This window comes from Zootoca vivipara, chromosome Z2 (assembly GCF_965207765.1).
Source record: "Zootoca vivipara chromosome Z2, rZooViv2.hap1.1, whole genome shotgun sequence".
In the NCBI taxonomy this organism is placed as follows: domain Eukaryota; kingdom Metazoa; phylum Chordata; class Lepidosauria; order Squamata; family Lacertidae; genus Zootoca; species Zootoca vivipara.
The window spans coordinates 48,043,397-48,060,663 of record NC_142585.1 but is presented as its reverse complement, the minus strand read 5'-3'; the positions used below and the strand labels follow the sequence as shown (position 1 = coordinate 48,060,663).

Genomic DNA, 17,267 nt, shown 5'->3' with positions numbered 1-17,267 from the left:
ACGTAATTCCAGATGGTATAATTAAGCGAATTAACCATCTTGCTCTTTCAGACTTTAAAGTGGTGTTTGGTGATGGTAGTGTTGTTCTCATGCTCTTTAGGGGGAAGAGGGGCCCAAATTAATAAATGATCCGCTTACAATGTAATATTGTGTCTGCTGTCACTCAGAGCCAACTGCTATGCATTTCTTAAGAGAGGAATTCAGCTGGATAAAAAAGGGTGATTGCTTATTAGCAAGCCCTTTCGTGTTATACTCTGTTTCAGAATAAAATCTTGTTGCAACACACACACACCCCGGCCCCAATTTCAAACTGTCCCTCATTTGCATGTTGAAAACCTGTTTTATTTGCTTTTCCTCATCTAGAAAGCCAAACTTTTGAGAACAAGGAAGCAAAGAAAGAGATTGTGGATATTTTTTTTAAAACAAACAAACAAATAAATAAATAAATTGGGATTGATATTCCAGATCTCTTCCAGACAATGCCATCTCACATCTGCCAAATCAGTGCTGTTTTCCTGGGGGCACCACACACCTCTTTAAAGAGGCCAGCTTGCCCATTAGTTGATACATTCATTGATTACAGCTGGATTAGAGTCCCAACAATTCGCTCTCCCTGCTCAGATAATCTATTAAAGGTAAAGTTGCAAGTGCTGTACTAAAAACCATTCCGTTTCTCTCCTGTATTCCAGGACTGGATCTGGCAACTCGCAGAGATATTCCCAGGTTTGAGAGAGGGAGAAGTAGGGAGGGAAAAGTCCCTGCACACAGCAGTCCAAAATGAGAAATGCAAAAGCAATTTAAAGCTGCGATCCTATACCCCGTTATCCTGGGGGTAAGTCCCATTGAATTCAGTGGGACTTACTTCTGACTGGACGTGTGGCTTGCACCATAAGAGTCAATTGCGAAAATGTCAGGGCTACATAAGAGGTGACGTTAAATGAATCTTTAACACGCATGGTTTTTTAAAAATTCAAATAGCATCCACTTGGGGGCTGAAAATTACTGGGGTTGCATCAAGTGGGTGGGAAAGGGAGGATTTAACCCTTTCCTTCTGTGCTGTGCTCCTGAGGAAAATCTCTTCTCTGAAGTGACAGCTTGGGAGAAGAGGGTTCCTAGACAATCAGGCAACATTTTCTTAGTTCCTGCACCTCTTTTCAAGAGACATTTTATACCCCACTTTCCTTCAGCGCTGAATTCTTGCCCTGCAGCTTCCCCTGTCTTTGTGTCTTGTTTTCTCCCACTGAATAAGGCAATGCTCCACTTTGGGCTCTTTCCTCTTAATTGCTGGTAGAGGAGCCTGATCCACCGCTCTTGCCCTCAGTGTCACATTACAGACAGCCCCATATGCTTAGCAGGTGTATCTTGAAAACTCAAATCCCAGAACCCAGAAGGTCCTGTTCCTAGACCTGGATTGGGTGGGAAGGGGGAACTGCTAGAAGAGTTGGTGTTTCTGCTTCGGTAGGTGGAATTCTTCCCTCTGAATCAGCTATGAATGCAAGACGTGCCTTTGTGATGCTGGCTATTAGTCTAACACAAGCCTGTGCTCAGGGAATTCCAATGGAGTTCTAAGAGAAAGGCTAACCTAGGTGTCTTGAGGCCTAAATGTTAGATGAATTGTGTTTGCTTGTGTGTGTGTGTGTGTGTGTGTGTGTGTGTGTGCTCACTGGACCTTCCTGGTTCCGTGAGTGAATTTCTGTTCAGAATATTCCATCTCACCCCCAAAGTGACTGGATATAAGCCACAAGGAAAGGCAGACCTGTGTTATAAATCCCCATCCCCGCCCATCAGCGAAAGATCCTTACTAATCATTGCAAACTGCACGGGAAACAGATCCATCTGTTTTTTTTCTGAGCGGCCTCTGTGGGTGTGGATGGATGTGTGGGTGCATATAACTGAGCCACAAGAAAAGATGGGAAAACTTAGATGGTGCTGAAAAAAGAACGAAAAGCTGGAGGAAGAGGTTGGAAAGTGTTTCCTTCAGTTGGGCCTGGCTCTGACATTTCATTTCACACATGACAAGACTCTTCACAGCCTGAGCGCACTGCTGCTGCTACATCACTTCCAAAGGATGGCCCCCCACCCCCCTTTTAATGGCTCTGCTCCTCTGCCTTTTCTTGAGAGAATGAGCCTGAGAAATCAAGCAGCTGCCACTTTTCCGGCAGGGAGATAGAAAGATGGGAAATTCAGGTTTAAGGCAGGAATCTTTTCAAGCAAGGGGCCACTAGCCCTGCCGTCAGGCAAAGTGAGGGGACCAGGATGTTCAAGGGCAGAACTGTGCCTGCCACGTGGCCTGGACTGCAAACCCCCACTCCGAGCTGGCCTTTTGCCCCCAGGAATGGTGGATAATTGGTGGCCCAGAGCCTGTGTTTAAGTGAGATTCAGCTGCCTGGGCAGCTTCTGTACCACGGGATGTGGGTGATCTTGCTCCACCCTTCAGGCAGCAAAACGTCTTAGCCAAGCAAAGGCATGGGGCAGGAGTTTGACACAATTTGCATTGATGGGCAAAATTACCCAATTCACACTTTACAGAGCAAGGTGTGAGCTGAAATGCAGCCATCCTTTGCACTTATTTGAATTCTGCAATGAAGTTCTCCACCAAGTAAGATGCAAAAAGTGCATATAGTAAGGGAAATAAACATGCAAAAAAAATCAATATAATAGGTGTGATCCACGCTTACTTTTGCCCCACTCTTTCCAGGCGCAGGTCTGTGCTTCAAAACACTGTGCCTGAGTGCTCTTTAAAGCTGAAGCGCAACAAACAGCCATTTGGGTTTTCCATGGATTGCTCCAGTTTGGCAGTAAAGAGCAGGTTTTCATGTAGAAAGCTCCAGGGCAGCAAAGCTTCCAGACATGAAGCTTTAAAACATGGACTGTCCCTGGAAAGCTGGAGGAAAGATGAGCCCCTAGCTAAAGTGGTGTACAATAATGCATACACAAATGTACATATTAGGAGACATTTGCACTATAACGCTTATGAATTCTCACACAGACTTTATTTTATATATAAAAACTACCGGTAATTTGTATCATGAAATCATAGTTGGGATAGAGTTGGAAGGGACCGTAGGGGTCATCTAGTCCAACCCCCTGAATTGCAGGAATCCTGGCCACAACTGTCCCTGGGTGGACAATGATAATGTGAAAATGTGGAGAATTGGGAAAATGTGAAACTGAAATTAGCAGATTCACGCATCCCTAGTCTGGCCCTGCCAGGCCTACCTGAAGACATCAGGGGTTGAAACTGGAGCTGTCAGCAGGCCGAACGAATGTTCTACCAATGAGCTATAGTGCTTTTCACCTGTTTATTTTCTTTGTTGAGCCACGCTTCTGTTTAAAGGTGCAGGGGCTCTGCCAGAGAACGTAGTCACCAACCTTCCACTTACAAAGCACAGTAGTAATTGCTAGCTCTAGGCCAGGCCTAGGATAACCATTTCAGCAGTTTGCACCAACCCATATGTAAGAAACATGGCAGCTAGGACCTGCGCAAGGCAGCCGTCAGAACAGTAGAGGAAGAAGCGAGGGCAGAGGGAGGTGAGAGGAAGAAGCAGAGACTTGATTGGAGATGTGGTCTGAGGTTGTCCACTGTGAGTTCCATAGCATGGAAGCAAGTTCCAAAGTTAGGGAGTAACTGTCTGGAATAAAGGACATGATGGTGAAAGTCCAGGAGAGGGAAATGTGCACATGGCAAATATTTGAGAACCGATTTCCAAGCCAGCCCCCTTTTTTAGGTTTCACCTGCTCTCCTGTTCGGAATCATGGCATTTCTGGGTGCTTCGTTGTGCTACTGCCTCCCCACCTTGCCCCTTTGCATCCTGACGCATGATCCCTTGTGGGCGTGGTGTCCCGTGGTGTGCCTGCTCTTCCCCAGCATTGCTTGACCCCATGCATGCGCTAGGTGTGATGTTTCCCCCGCATGAGTTCTGGTGAACATGGCTATGACAGTTTTCCTTTCCTTCTGTTTTGTTTGAATTTTTTTTATCAATTAGTCGAAGTTTTGAATAAACTGAGAGCATTTCACAGATTGGAGTAGTTTGTTTTGTGTCACTAAGATGGTTATTGCTTTTCTATTTTTCCAACAAAAAAAAGCTGAGAAAGATTTTCCAATTTCCTGGGGCTTTTTCTGGCACAGTTCCTTCTATCTCAACCAGCAAGAATTAAGGATGTTTCTTCCTCTGTCTGAAGCAGGTTTCCCATCAGCCCTAGTCAACGTGGCCAGTCAAAAAAGATGATAAAAGCACAGCAACACCTAGAGTTGTTACTGTGTGCAGTTCTGGTCGCCTCACTTCAAAAAGGAGATTGTAGAATTGGAGAAGGTTCAGAAAATGGCAACCAAAACGATAAAGGAGATGGAGAGAAAGGTTGAAGCATTGTCAGATTTTGAGTTTAGAGAGACAGCAAGTAAGAGGTGACATGGTAGAAGTTCATTATGTATAGCATGGAGAAAGTGCATAGAGAAATGATTTTCTCCCACTCTCATAACACTAGAACTCATGGATATTCAACAAAATTGGAGCGCTCTTGTGTTTGAATCTTTCATGTAGGTTTCCCAGAGGCATCGGTTGGCTCCTTGAGGACAGGACGCTGGACTGGGTGGACCATTGGCCTGATCCAGCAGGCTCTTACGCTCTTATGGGGGGCTGCAGCTTGCCCTTCCCTGATCTAAAGCAATAAGCAGCTAAATATTCAAACATTCCAGTCTTGGCAATGTCAAATGTTTCAGTTGTGGCTGCCCTTAAAAATTAGAAGATTCACAATGAAACATACTTCATATACACGAACATGTCCAGTCCTTGTCTGACTGCTTTATAGCTTCCTATGCACATTTTCTCAGAAGTCTCATTATTTCCTTTTCCTTTTTTTATGAATATTTTTAATTGAGTTTTATATACTGTAACATATTTCAATTTAAACATATTGTCCGCTTTCACATTTAGGATTTTCAGAATCCCTAGACTTCCCACCGCCCTACTCTAGTTTTCAGTGTCAATCCCTTTTTCTTTCAGCTTATCCATTTCTTATCTAATTTGTTAACAATGTTATTACCTTTTTCCATTGTGTTTTGTACAAGTATTACTCTAATCCTGCCAAAGTTTTTAGTTGTTTACAGTGTTCTCTTAAATAAATTATGTATTTTTCCCATTCTTTCTTAAACTTCTTCTCAACCTGATCTCTGATTCTCCTGGTCAATTTTACCATTTTGCCATAGTCCATCATCTTCATTAGCCATTCTTCTCTAGTTAGAACCTTATCTTCTTTCCATCTCTGGGCCAGTAATATTCTTGCTGCTGTTGTCGCATACATAAATAGTCTTTTCTGCTCTTTTGGAATCTCTGTACCTAAAATGCCTAACAAAGAAGCCTCTGTTTTTCCTCACAAATATTATTTCAAACATTTTCTTCAGTTCATTATATATCATTTCCCAGAATGCTTTAGTTATCTTGTAGCACATATGTAGAACATGCCTTCTTTTTCTTTACATTTCAAGCATACATTGGAAGCATTTTTATACATTTTAGCTAATTTTACTGGTGTTAAATACCATCTATACATCATTTTCATATAGTTTTCCTTCAACGAACAGCATGCTGTGAATTTTAGATCTTCTTTCCATAATTTTTCCCAAAACAGAAGTTGGATATTATGCCCAATATCTTGTGCCCATTTTATCATTACTGATTTGATATCTTCGTCTTTTGTGTGCCATTCTAGCAACAGTTTATACATGCTAGATAATAACTTCTCATTGTTTCCTAATAATTCCCTTTCAGACCTTGAAAATTCTGTACTAAATCCTTTTTTCTTATCTACTTTAAACATATCATTTACATATCTCATTATTTTCAATGGGGCTTACTTCCAGGTAAGTGTGCACAAGGCCGTAACCATTTCATATTCAATTATAATCTTGCCTATCAACTTCATGTTCAGATCATAAATTGTCTCCTTAGTGTTTGCCTTTATATTTGCAATGTAATACAACGTGCTTCTGGAACCAACCACCCCCCCCCCAATGCTGCTCACAAAAATCCAGCTTTGGGGGAATGAAGAAAACAGCAAAGCACTCAATCTGTGTAGATCACCTTAAACTTTACGTTCACTTCTGCTTTGATTTTAATTGGGCAATGTTTTGACATGTGCAGTGGTGCTTCAGGCCTTATTATGAGCAAAAGTATTTCTTATGATTTTAGCAGCTTAGATGCTGTTTTCCTCTCCAAGGATTTACCCAGACATTGATATCAGGTGCAGCTCTTTCGGTCTCCGTCTCCAAAAGAACTATGCAAAAACTATTTCCAGTGCTAGCGTTTAAGGGAGAGTGTCCTTGGCATGTGCATAATGCCTGTATCTCAGCACTAGTGATCACAACTAGCCATTCCTCTCCTTACACTTACAATTAGAGTGTAAAACAGCTTGCACCAGCCTACTGCATATCTTCTAACATCCCCGAGAAGAAAATTGAGATGATGTCTTTTGATGCCTCATTCTGTGCAAGTCAGGACTGCACACCAAAACACCACTGCTTATCAGGGTTGGGAAAAGGCAACGGAAAGAGAGAGCAGAATAAACATATTTCGAGGTGCAGCTACATGTCCACGCCTCCCTCTCTGGGCCCTCGATTAACCAGGTAGCACGGGGGGAGCCTATCCTGAAGTCCCTTCCATCACCCAGATAGTGAGGCAGAGCCCTAAGTCCCTCTCATGATGCCCAGGCTGTTCATTCCTAAATGCAGATTCCCATGAATCTGGTCTGCCACCACCACTTTAAGCCCCTGGGGTGGGAATTCCCTCAGTAGTGCCTCCCACCAATTCTAACTGTTGCAGCATAGCCCATTAGGGCTGATGGGGCTGGGAACTGGCAGTGCGGGAGGCAGTTCCTTGTCTCTGTGGGAAATGCTACTGCAGATGTGCCCTGAGCAGATGAAAACAAACAGCATGCCTCCTTCCCAACACCGCTGCTCCCCCAGGAACTGCTTCTGCAGCCTCTGTCCTCTGACAGGGAGAAATCGGGGTGCCCAGGGATTGGATCAAAAACTCTGGTGGCTTTACTAATTCCCTGGCTGTCCCAGCACAACTAGGACTGCTGAATGGTATGCTACTGCTGTCCAGATGTGCTGGGCTACCATTCCCATTAGTCCCAGCCAGCGCATCTGGAGTCCAAAACATCTGGAAGATTCTGGGTTAAGGAAGGTTGGAGTAGACAGCTACAGGTCAATAGTGTATAACTTCCAGGTACAGTAGTCTTAAATTCTGGTGCCTTTAATTTAGGAATTAACTGAGTGGTCCAGGTTAATGATAGCTGTACTAACTAAATTGTATCAACCACTGCTTGTAGCATCCTGAGATGAGGTCAGGCATAAGATGCATTTTCTTAAGATTTTATATCTTCACACTTAGTTTCCGCAGAGAATCTACTATGTGCCTTACACAGTAGGGCAGGGGTAACCAATGTGGTAACCTCTGGATGTTGTTGGACTGGTCATCCCAGATATTGGTCCTGCTGGTTGGGGCTGTTGGGATGTGGAGGGTGCCATTTTGGCTACATCTGGAGAGCACCATGTTGGCTACCCCTGCAGGAGGTTGAAACTTGGCCATGGAGCCCAGATTTCAAACATCCCTCAAATAAAATGAATTCAGATCTGGAGGCCAAAAGAATAATCTGAGAAGACACATTTGCAGATGGCTGTTCTGCAGAACGTTTCCTGCTGGTGAGAATAGGGGGATTTAGTTCCAGCAAAGCTGCCTCTCAAACATGTCAAACCAGACCAAGATGCTGGCTACGATGTAAAGAAGAACAAATGTTGTATCATGGCTGGAACTTGGAAAATCTCTCTGCTACTTTTCTTTTTTATATCTCCCCTATCCCACCCCACCCCAACTACCAGATCTTCTGATGAGGACTGAACGGTGGTGGTGGTAGCAGCAGTAATTTCCTGGCCTCTTTCCACCCTGTATTTCCCCATATGCACATGTTCTTCCCCCCCTTCTCTTCCTCTGCAGCTCAGCCAATACCCACACCTACGGGAGGAAATGGAACGAATTGTTACAACCCACATCCGCGATCGAGAGAGCAGAACCAAAGATCAGGTGTGTGTGGAGGGGATTCTCATTTCACACACACATACACAACCAGCCTCAAGCCATAGGCATGGGCTAATACCTTGAAAGGGCCCCCTCCCCTCCTCCCCCCCCTCTCTCACAAACAGATCTGCTGCTCTTCTTCAGTGTCACAAACTGTTCTTTTCACCCACTTTTTACTGGTGATGCTGAGAAGGAGAATCAGTGGGTGTCACTGCCTGCCTACCTCTCTGCCTCTCAAGCAAGGAGGTAGCAGGAGCGGCGAGGAAGAGCAGTAGCTGGTGGTGGTCTACAAAGCTGATGGGATAGAAAGGTTTTCAGTAAGCGTTTAAAAATTGAGGCAGAAGGTGCCAGCTGAGTCTCTATTGGCAGAGCATTTCCACAATCCTGGGCTGATGCAACTAAAGGCTCGGTCTCTTGTTGTCAAATGAGACTTGCCAATCTGGGGAACGACCAGCAATGCTATTGCAGATGATCTCGGTGATGGAGCTGGGATAGAAGGGTTCAGGCAGACTTTGAAGTACTGGTACCTAAGTTGTCCAGGGGTTTAATAAATACAAAGACCTTGAACCTGGCTTGGTGGGTCCTTGTATTTATTAAAGGGGTCACATGTCGTCAGCCAAATACCCCCATCGATACATACTTTGCACCGGCTGGAGCTTCCAAACCAAGCCCAAGGGCAGCCCCACGTGGAGCACGTTGCATTAATACAGCTAGTAACTGGCTTCACCTATAACCCCTGTTTCATTCCTCTCTTCTTATCTTCACTCCCCAGGTCATGCTCCTGATAGACATTGAACTAGCCTACATGAACACAAACCATGAAGATTTTATTGGATTTGCCAAGTAAGCATCAGCGATGCGGAGATGACATGCTTTTTTTCTGGAGGAGTAGCAGTTGCAGCAAAAAGGATAAAATAATATTGTGGTACCTTAAAGACTAAAATGTTCTGGGCAGACTGTATTGTCCCACTTTCGTTGTGCTGTTGTGCACCCCTACAGATGGCAATCATACAGAACAACTAATAAAGCAGAAGGATGTGTGGACAGTCCAGAATAAATCCATCACTAATGCACTATTTTTGCATTGGTGACAAGTTGCGCCATTAGACCTGCAAGAAAACAAGATTCTGGAGGACCTTTAATTATGGTTTTTATCTTCTGCATTGCATTTCCCATGAGTTTTTCTGCCATCAGCTCAGGAATACACTTCATGCAACTGTTGAAGTAGATCCTAACTCAGGGGTCCCCAAACTACGGTCCGGGGGCCGGATGCGGCCCAATTGGCGTGCCAATCCGGCCCGCGACGACGCCCGCCGCCTGCTCTTATGGCGCGCAGTGCGGCAGCGCTCTTCTGGGTCGGGAAAAGAGCACCGAAAATCCTTTGTGCGCATGCGTATGGGCCTCTCCCGACCCGGAAGAGGTCATTTCTGGTGCACCTCCGGGTCGGGGGAGGCCCATACGCATGCGCACAACGGATTTTCGGCGCTTTTTCCACCCTGGAAGCACGCCGCCGCGCCAGTAAGCACCCGTGCGCATGCGCACGGGCGCGCACTCCCCCGCCCACCGGCCCGCACAGGTGCGCGCTCCCCCGTCCTCCAGCCCGCCGCGCGATCGGCGCGGTGGGAACCGGCCCAAACGCCGGTAAGTCTGGGGACCCCTGTCCTAACTCATGAACGCTTAAACCGCCCAGAGTGTCTGGGGAAACCCAGCCAGATGGGCGGGGTATAAATAAATTATTATTATTATTACTAGTGGTTTTCAGCCCGTTCAATAACGGGCGCTAGAATCCTGGGGTTCGGAGAAGCGCTTGCGCAGCGCTTCTCCGAACCCTGGGACCTGTCCTTGCTGTCGGCGGCAGGGGGACAGGAACGGAGGAGGAGAAAGCGCTGCTTTTTCCTTCTCCGTTCCTCTCCCGCAGCCGCCGACAGGAAGCAGATATCCCAGGGTTCGGAGAAGCGCTTGCGCAGCGCTTCTCCGAACCCTGGGACCCGTCCTTGCTGTCGGCGGCAGGGGGACAGGAACGGAGGAGAAAGCGCTGCTTTCTCCTTCTCCGTTCCTCTCCCGCAGCCGCCGACAGGAAGCAGACATCCCAGGGTTCGGAGAAGCGCTTGCGCAGCGCTTCTCCGAACCCTGGGACCCGTCCTTGCTGTCGGCGGCAGGGGGACAGGAACGGAGGAGGAGAAAGCGCTGCTTTCTCCTTCTCCGTTCCTCTCCCGCAGCCGCCGACAGGAAGCAGACATCCCAGGGTTCGGAGAAGCGCTTGCGCAGCGCTTCTCCGAACCCTGGGACCCGTCCTTGCTGTCGGCGGCAGGGGGACAGGAACGGAGGAGGAGAAAGCGCTGCTTTCTCCTTCTCCGTTCCTCTCCCGCAGCCGCCGACAGGAAGCAGACATCCCAGGGTTCGGAGAAGCGCTTGCGCAGCGCTTCTCCGAACCCTGGGACCCGTCCTTGCTGTCGGCGGCAGGGGGACAGGAACGGAGGAGGAGAAAGCGGCGCTTTCTCCTCCTTCCTTCCTCTCCCCCAGCCGCCGACAGGAAGGACGCGCGCACTCTCCCCCCCCCGCCTCCTCCAACCGCCGCTCCTCACGGCCAGGGAGGGTTGTGAGGAGGCCTTCGCCGGCCTCCACCCCGGCGGGAGCGGCGGTTGGAGGAGGCAGAGTGGGGGGAGAGTGCGCGCGCGCAGTCTCTGCTGTCCAATCCCTGTATCCCTGGGGCACATGCGCAGTGACCCAGGGACACACGGGACATCTGGACGCAGGGACAACATGGACATTATTATATAGGATTATTATTATTATTATTATTATTATTATTATTATTATTATTATTAAACAACTTTAAGGTGCCACAAGACTTGGGGCTCATTTACACTTCTGTTTACCCTGCTGCTTTCCCCTGGGGAAACCCATGGTTTAGGGCTGAATCGGAATGAATGGCAAGCAGGTTTCCCGCTAATTGCTGTTTGTTCTGATTTAGCATCAAAGAGCAGGTTTTCCAAGGGAAAGTGGCAAGACAAAGGCAAAACCACTTGAATCCATGCCTAGAAACCACAGATCATGTGTAAAACCATTCAAACTCATGCTTTCTAGGCACAGGAAGTGAGGATGAGCCCATTTTCATGTTTTTCTAGAACTCCATACAATATTATACCAGGTTTTGTTCTTTGTGGTGAGCTGGATGATGTATGTTTGCCTGTAGTTTTACCAATATAATTCCCATCTTTTTCTGTTCCTTTGCACATTTGGTAAAAGGTGACAGTCTTATCTGCACAAGACACCTGGGATGTATAAATATATCCTTTCTTCCATTATTATTTTTAGAAGTCCCATGAAATAGCAGTTATAATACAGCACACCCTAAATTTGCACCCTAAATTTCACAAGCAGAGGACCTTGTGTGCTGAGAATTAGTAGCAGTTACCCACTTTAGATGTGGGTGGAGCTGTGGTCTAAACCAGTTAGAAGGTTGGAGGTTCGAATCCCCGCAACGGGGTGAACTCCCATGGCTCAGTCTCTGCTCCTGCCAACTTAGCAGTTCGAAAGCACGTCAAAGTGCATGTAAATAAATAGGTACTGCTCCGACAGGAAGGTAAACGGCGTTTCCGTGCGCTGCTCTGGGTTGCCAGAAGCGGCTTAGTCATGCTGGCCACATGACCCGGAAGCTGTCTGCGGACAAATGCCAGCTCCCTTGGCCAATAAAGCAAGATGAGCGCCGCAACCCCAGAGTTGTCCGCGACTGGACCTAACGGTCAGGGGTCCCTTTACCTTTACCCACTTAAGAAAGAGCGTTGCAAGATCTGAGTTCTCTTATTGATGGCAATGGGAACTTCTTTCCTGGGAATAATACCTACAGTGTATGTGGGGGGGGGGGTATTTTCATCAGGATCACAGAACGGGTTGGGAGGGGGGATAAAAATTAAAGTTCTCCCCTCCAGAGAGAGAAATTCAGGCTAAACGTGGAATTCAAGCAGAGGCCAAGAAATCTGGACTCATATGAGCCGCCCCAAGAGAGTCAAAACTAGAAAGAAAGAAAAATGTCTTCAGCCTTTTTTCCCCCCTCCTTCTCGTGCAGTGCTCAGCAAAGGAGTAGCCAGATGAGCAAGAAGAAAACAGCTGGGAATCAGGTAAGCCCCTTTTGTGGCTATCTTTTAAAGCCTTGGGATGGATATGCACTTTGCTTTGCAGGAGGCAGTGGAAGTTTCATTAACACATCTTGGAAGCCAGAAGGAAACAAAATGTCAACTCATCGAACCCATTTCACTGAAGCAAACTACTCCATACCCAGGGTGGTAGGGGGGTCCTGGAGGGTAATCCTGAATAGGGCTTTCATATTCATTAGTAAACTTAATCAGATAAAACTTTAATTGTATTGTTGCCTGCTAGCTCAGCTGATTGGCCTGAAATAAGTTTCTTGAATTAATTGTTGGATACACACTTCCTAATGGTTTTTTTTTAAAGAAAACAACCCACTTTTGTTATAGTCTTATACTTCACTGGTAGTTGTATACTGTACTTGTCTCTGCATGGTGTATGGAGGGATAACCTTGTGGATGGTGATAGTGGCAATAATAATAATAATAATAATAATAATAATAATAATAATAATGGTAATTGATAGCTTTAATTCTTTCCACCCACCTGGGAATAAGTATTACTGAAATGAGTAGGACTGAATTTAGCCATTACTATATTTTCAGATTGACTTCAATGTGGCCAAAGAGCATAATATTAACAGTAATACTAGAATAACAGTTGTGCTCATTGTGATTTTTATTTTTATTACTGAATTTCTAAAGATTCTCTGCACTTTACAAAAATTAAGAATAGCATGGTCCTTTCTTACAGGCTTAGAGTTGTAGCCAAATACAAGTATTTTGTAGAGTTGATCCATTTAAATTAATGGACCTAAGCTAGGCTGCATTCACATAGCAGTTTATTCCATTTCCATGACTCTTCTCTAACATTCTGCATTCATACCTGAGCTTTCACATGACTCAAAAGCCACTTCTGGAACAAAAGCAGAATTTAGTACAAGTTTAGTGCTCATTTCCATGTTTTTTGATTCCAGAAAAAAACCCATTTGTGAATAATATGGAACTGAGTGTTAAACATGCACTATATTCCATTATAGTTCCACTACATTCCACTAGTTTTGGAAGTGGATTTTACATGTTGTGGAAGTTCAAATGTAATGTGGAACAGTTGAGAAACGTCATGGAAACTGTATAAACAGCCATGTGAACACAGCCTGCCGCGTCTCTCAGTTCCAGTGGGTCTTCTCTGTGTACATTTAGCATTGGATACAACCTTTATTGTCCAAAGAATTACGTGAGAACAAGATACCCAAGGCTGACAAGGTTGCATTTTAAAGGAAACATCTGGGGTGTTATTCAATCTTCTAAAGTTCTTATGAGTTTGAAAATTTTCAGGCCCTGTTTGGGTGGGGTAAAGAACTTCCTACACCACAGGCCCCTGTGCCATCATGGGACAAAACATCCATTTACGGCACGTTTAAAACACAGAATTGTTTCCCCCTATTGCTGAGGGATCAACCCTGTGATCAGGGGTTCGGCTTTCTGTTGGATGAACCTTCAGCAGAGTGTTGCCAGATTACAATCCTTGCTGTTCTTTAAAGGAAGCCGTGACAGTTAAATTGGTATAAAATAAATATAAATGTGTAACATGAATATAACCTCAGACCTACCACTGGGTGGACTTAGGCCAATGCCCTTTCTGAAAATGCTACTTCACTGCTTCTCAGGCAAGGCCAGCCACTTTCTACCACCCAAGTGGGAGAGGAGGGGGCCCTGAAAAAGGATGGGGGTGGGTGGGACCCTGCAGACCTGTTTAGTCTATTTCACTTTTATGTGCTTAAAAACAAAACACCCCCCCCCTCTTTTACCTAAGCATATTTTGTTTTGTGATGTGGTCTTTTTGCTGTTTTTGCAACTAGAGTGCTGATTTAGCAAAAGGTTCTAGTGATAAATGTTTGGTTTTGTTATATATTTATATTTTCCCCTCCTCCCCCTTTATTTTTGGAGCCTAGTTTCTTCCTCCTCCTCCCGCTTTCTTGAGTAATGATTTCTCCTTTCTTTGCTCCTGTCTTTGCTGCTGCTGCTGTTGTTGCTATGGCCCTCTTTTTGCAGGATGAGATCCTGGTGAGTAAAAAGGCCACTCAATGTGCAGTGCTAACAAGTACTAATTTAGGTGCATCTGGGGCGAAGCTGGGACGCCTCCCTTGGCTGCAGACGGGGCAGGGAGACAAAAGTACAGAAAACCCTAATACTATGTCCGTCAGAACAGAAAATGAGGGAGCAAAAGTCATTAGTTGGTGAACAGAGTGAAAATGGGTATTTTATTATTATTAATATTATTATTATTAATAATAATAATTAGATTTATTCATTAGATTTATATAACATCCTTCATCAAAAGGCATTTGATACTGTTGACCATAGTATCCTTCTGGACTGTCTAGAGGAGCTGGGAGGACTTTTCTACAGTGGTTCCGCTCCTTCCTCCTGGTCTGTGTCCAGAAAGTGGTGGTGGTGGTGGGGATAAGTGTTCAGACCCCTTGTCCTCTCACTTGTGGGGTGCCTCAGGGTTTCCTCCTCTCCCCCATGCTTTTTAACATCTATATGAAGCCGCTGGGGGAGATCATCAGGGGGTTTGGGCTGGGTGTCCATCAATATGTGGATGATACCCAGCTCTACCTCTCTTTTAAATCAGTGAGGATGCTTAAGGTCCTGTGTGAGTGCCTGGAGGCGGTTGGAGGATGGATGGCGGCTAACAGATTGAGGTTGAATCCTGACAAGACGGAAGTACTGTTTGTAGGGGACAGGAGGCGGGCGGGTGTGGAGGACTCCCTGGTCCTGAATGGGGTAACTGTGCCCCCGAAGGACCAGGTGCGCAGCCTGGGAGTCATTCTGGACTCACAGCTGTCCATGGAGGCACAGGTCAATTCTGTGTCCAGGGCTCCCAGCTCCATCTGGTACGCAGGCTGAGACCCTACCTGCCCACGGACTGTCTGGCCAGAGTGGTGCATGCTCTGGTTATCTCTCGCTTGGACTACCGCAATGCGCACTATGTGGGGCTACCTTTGAAGGTGACCCGGAAACTACAACTAATCCAGAATGCGGCAGCTAGACTGGTGACTGGGAGTGGCCGCCGAGACCACATAACACCGGTCTTGAAAGATCTACATTGGCTCCTAGTATGTTTCCGAGCACAACTCAAAGTGGTGTTGACCTTTAAAGCCCTAAATGGCCTCGGCCCAGTATACCTGAATGAGTGTCTTTACCCCCATCGTTCTGCCCAGACACTGATGTCCAGCGCCAAGGGCCTTTTGGCGGTTCCCTCACTGCGAGAAGCGAAGTTATAGGGAGCAAGGCAGAGGACCTTCTTGGTTGTGGCACCAGTGCTTTTTTCTCTCTCTAAGAAAATGTTTAGGGGTACTCACATTTTCCTACTCATATTGAAATACCGCCCCTCAATGAGGCCAAACTTAGATTCACAAAATGTTTAGGGGTATGCGTATACCCCTGTGTCCCCTCAGAAAAAAGCACTGAGATGAACTCCCTCCCTTCATATGTCAAGGAGATAAAGAACTAAACAACTTTAAGAAGACATCTGAAGGCAGCCTAGTAGTGGGAGGTTTTTTAATACTTGATGTTTTACTCTGTTTCTGCATATGCTGAAAGCAACCCTGAGTGGCTGGGGCAACCCAGTCAGATTTGTGGAATACAAATAATAAAATTATTATTATATTAAATATCTTAGGACGGTTCACAAGATAAAAACATGAGATAAAAGTACTACAGCAAAACAACAACCCCCCCCCCCACAAACACATTTAAAAGGCTGTGGAATATTAATCAGCCCAAGGCCTGGTTGTATTTTTTTATTTAGAAAAGACTTGCAGGGAGATCTGGAACTAAGAGGTAGAAATCCTGCTCCAAATGAAATAAAAAGTAAATGAGGTGACTCTGCTTCTTCCATGGCAGATGTGATGGCTGTGGGTTGACCCGTGCTTCCTGCAGCAAACAAATACAGCATGAACAACATACCTGCATCTTCAAACAGCTTCCACCTTTTAATCCCATAGATGCCCATGCAGGTGTTTGAAACAGCAATGGGCAGACTCCATGCACTTTTTTAAAAAAAACAAAACCCAGGACCCTTAAGGTCCACCAACCATAACTGGATTGCAGACTTGTTGCCCAGGGATCCTCTCCATCCAGTGAGCCATAAATTAGTCTAGCCTGCATATTAAAATATATATTTACATCTAAGTGAATACAGATCAGTGATCCTAGCAGCCTATTTTGGGGGCATGGGTGCAAAAGAGGATTTTTTTCTGTTGCTATTACAACACAACTGCAAGTTAGAAAACCTTACCAGTCTCCTGCAGTTCAGTGATTTGCCTGTAGATCCTGATCTGCCTCCTCTCTCCTCTGGCTTAAAGTCACAGGTACATCACTTACCTGTCCACAGTGTCTGCAGGAGGGTAACCATTATAGTGCCATTGTTGCCACAGCAATCATGTCTGCTGCATAATATGTGGTGTCACCTTCAGGTCCAAACTACAGAAACACCAGTCTGTTATCAATCATGTCAGGGAGGTGGTGTGATTTAAAGTACCCATAGGGTTTCTAGGCGTGGGGTACTGAATTCCCAAGCAATTTTCTCCCACTTGAGCTCACTTCTTGTATCAGGTCATGGGTGCAAGGAAAGTGGACTTCAGGCAGTCATAGAGCTATAGAGGCTTGGTTTCCAGACCCTTGATCATCTTGGTCGCCCTCCTCTGCACATTTATTTTACTTTATTTTATTTTATTTATTACATTTATATACCACTTTTACCTTCCAATGATCTCAAGGTGGTGTACATGGTTCTCCTCCTCCCCATTTCATCCTCGCAACAACCCTGCGAGGTAGGTTAGGCCCAAGGTCACCCAATGAGCTTCATGGTTGGGTGGGGATTTGAACCCTGGTCTCCCAGGTGCTAGTCCAACACTCTAACCATTATGCAGCACTGATTGCCAATATCCTCCTTTAACTGTGGTGCCCAAAACTGGACACAGGACTCCTGGTGGACTGAAGAAGACTAGTAGATGGGGAAGAGGGTTCTGCCCCCCCTTACATTTGTTTAAACTATCCTCCCCGACATCTGCCTCCTTTAAACGTGATTAGCAAT

At 45.7% G+C, this 17,267-nt stretch overlaps 1 protein-coding gene across 14 annotated transcripts in view; it reads left to right on the top strand.

The window, feature by feature from the left end:
- DNM1 (dynamin 1) overlaps positions 1-17,267 on the top strand; it is a 139,441-nt gene that overhangs the window by 65,834 nt on the left and 56,340 nt on the right. For 10 of the 14 annotated variants that reach the window (XR_015948764.1, XR_015948762.1, XR_015948763.1 and 7 more), the window contains exons 11-14: positions 7,995-8,081; positions 8,848-8,918; positions 12,145-12,196; positions 14,219-14,230. Coding sequence is in view for 8 of the 14 variants with exons in the window: in XM_088665335.1 (XP_088521461.1) it covers positions 7,995-8,081; positions 8,848-8,918; positions 12,145-12,196; positions 14,219-14,230 (222 nt within the window). In the remaining 6 variants the exon portion in view is untranslated. The remainder of the gene's footprint in view (positions 1-7,994; positions 8,082-8,847; positions 8,919-12,144; positions 12,197-14,218; positions 14,231-17,267) is intronic. The other 4 variants (XR_015948767.1, XM_088665336.1, XM_060270178.2 and 1 more) reach the window with 1 other exon arrangement.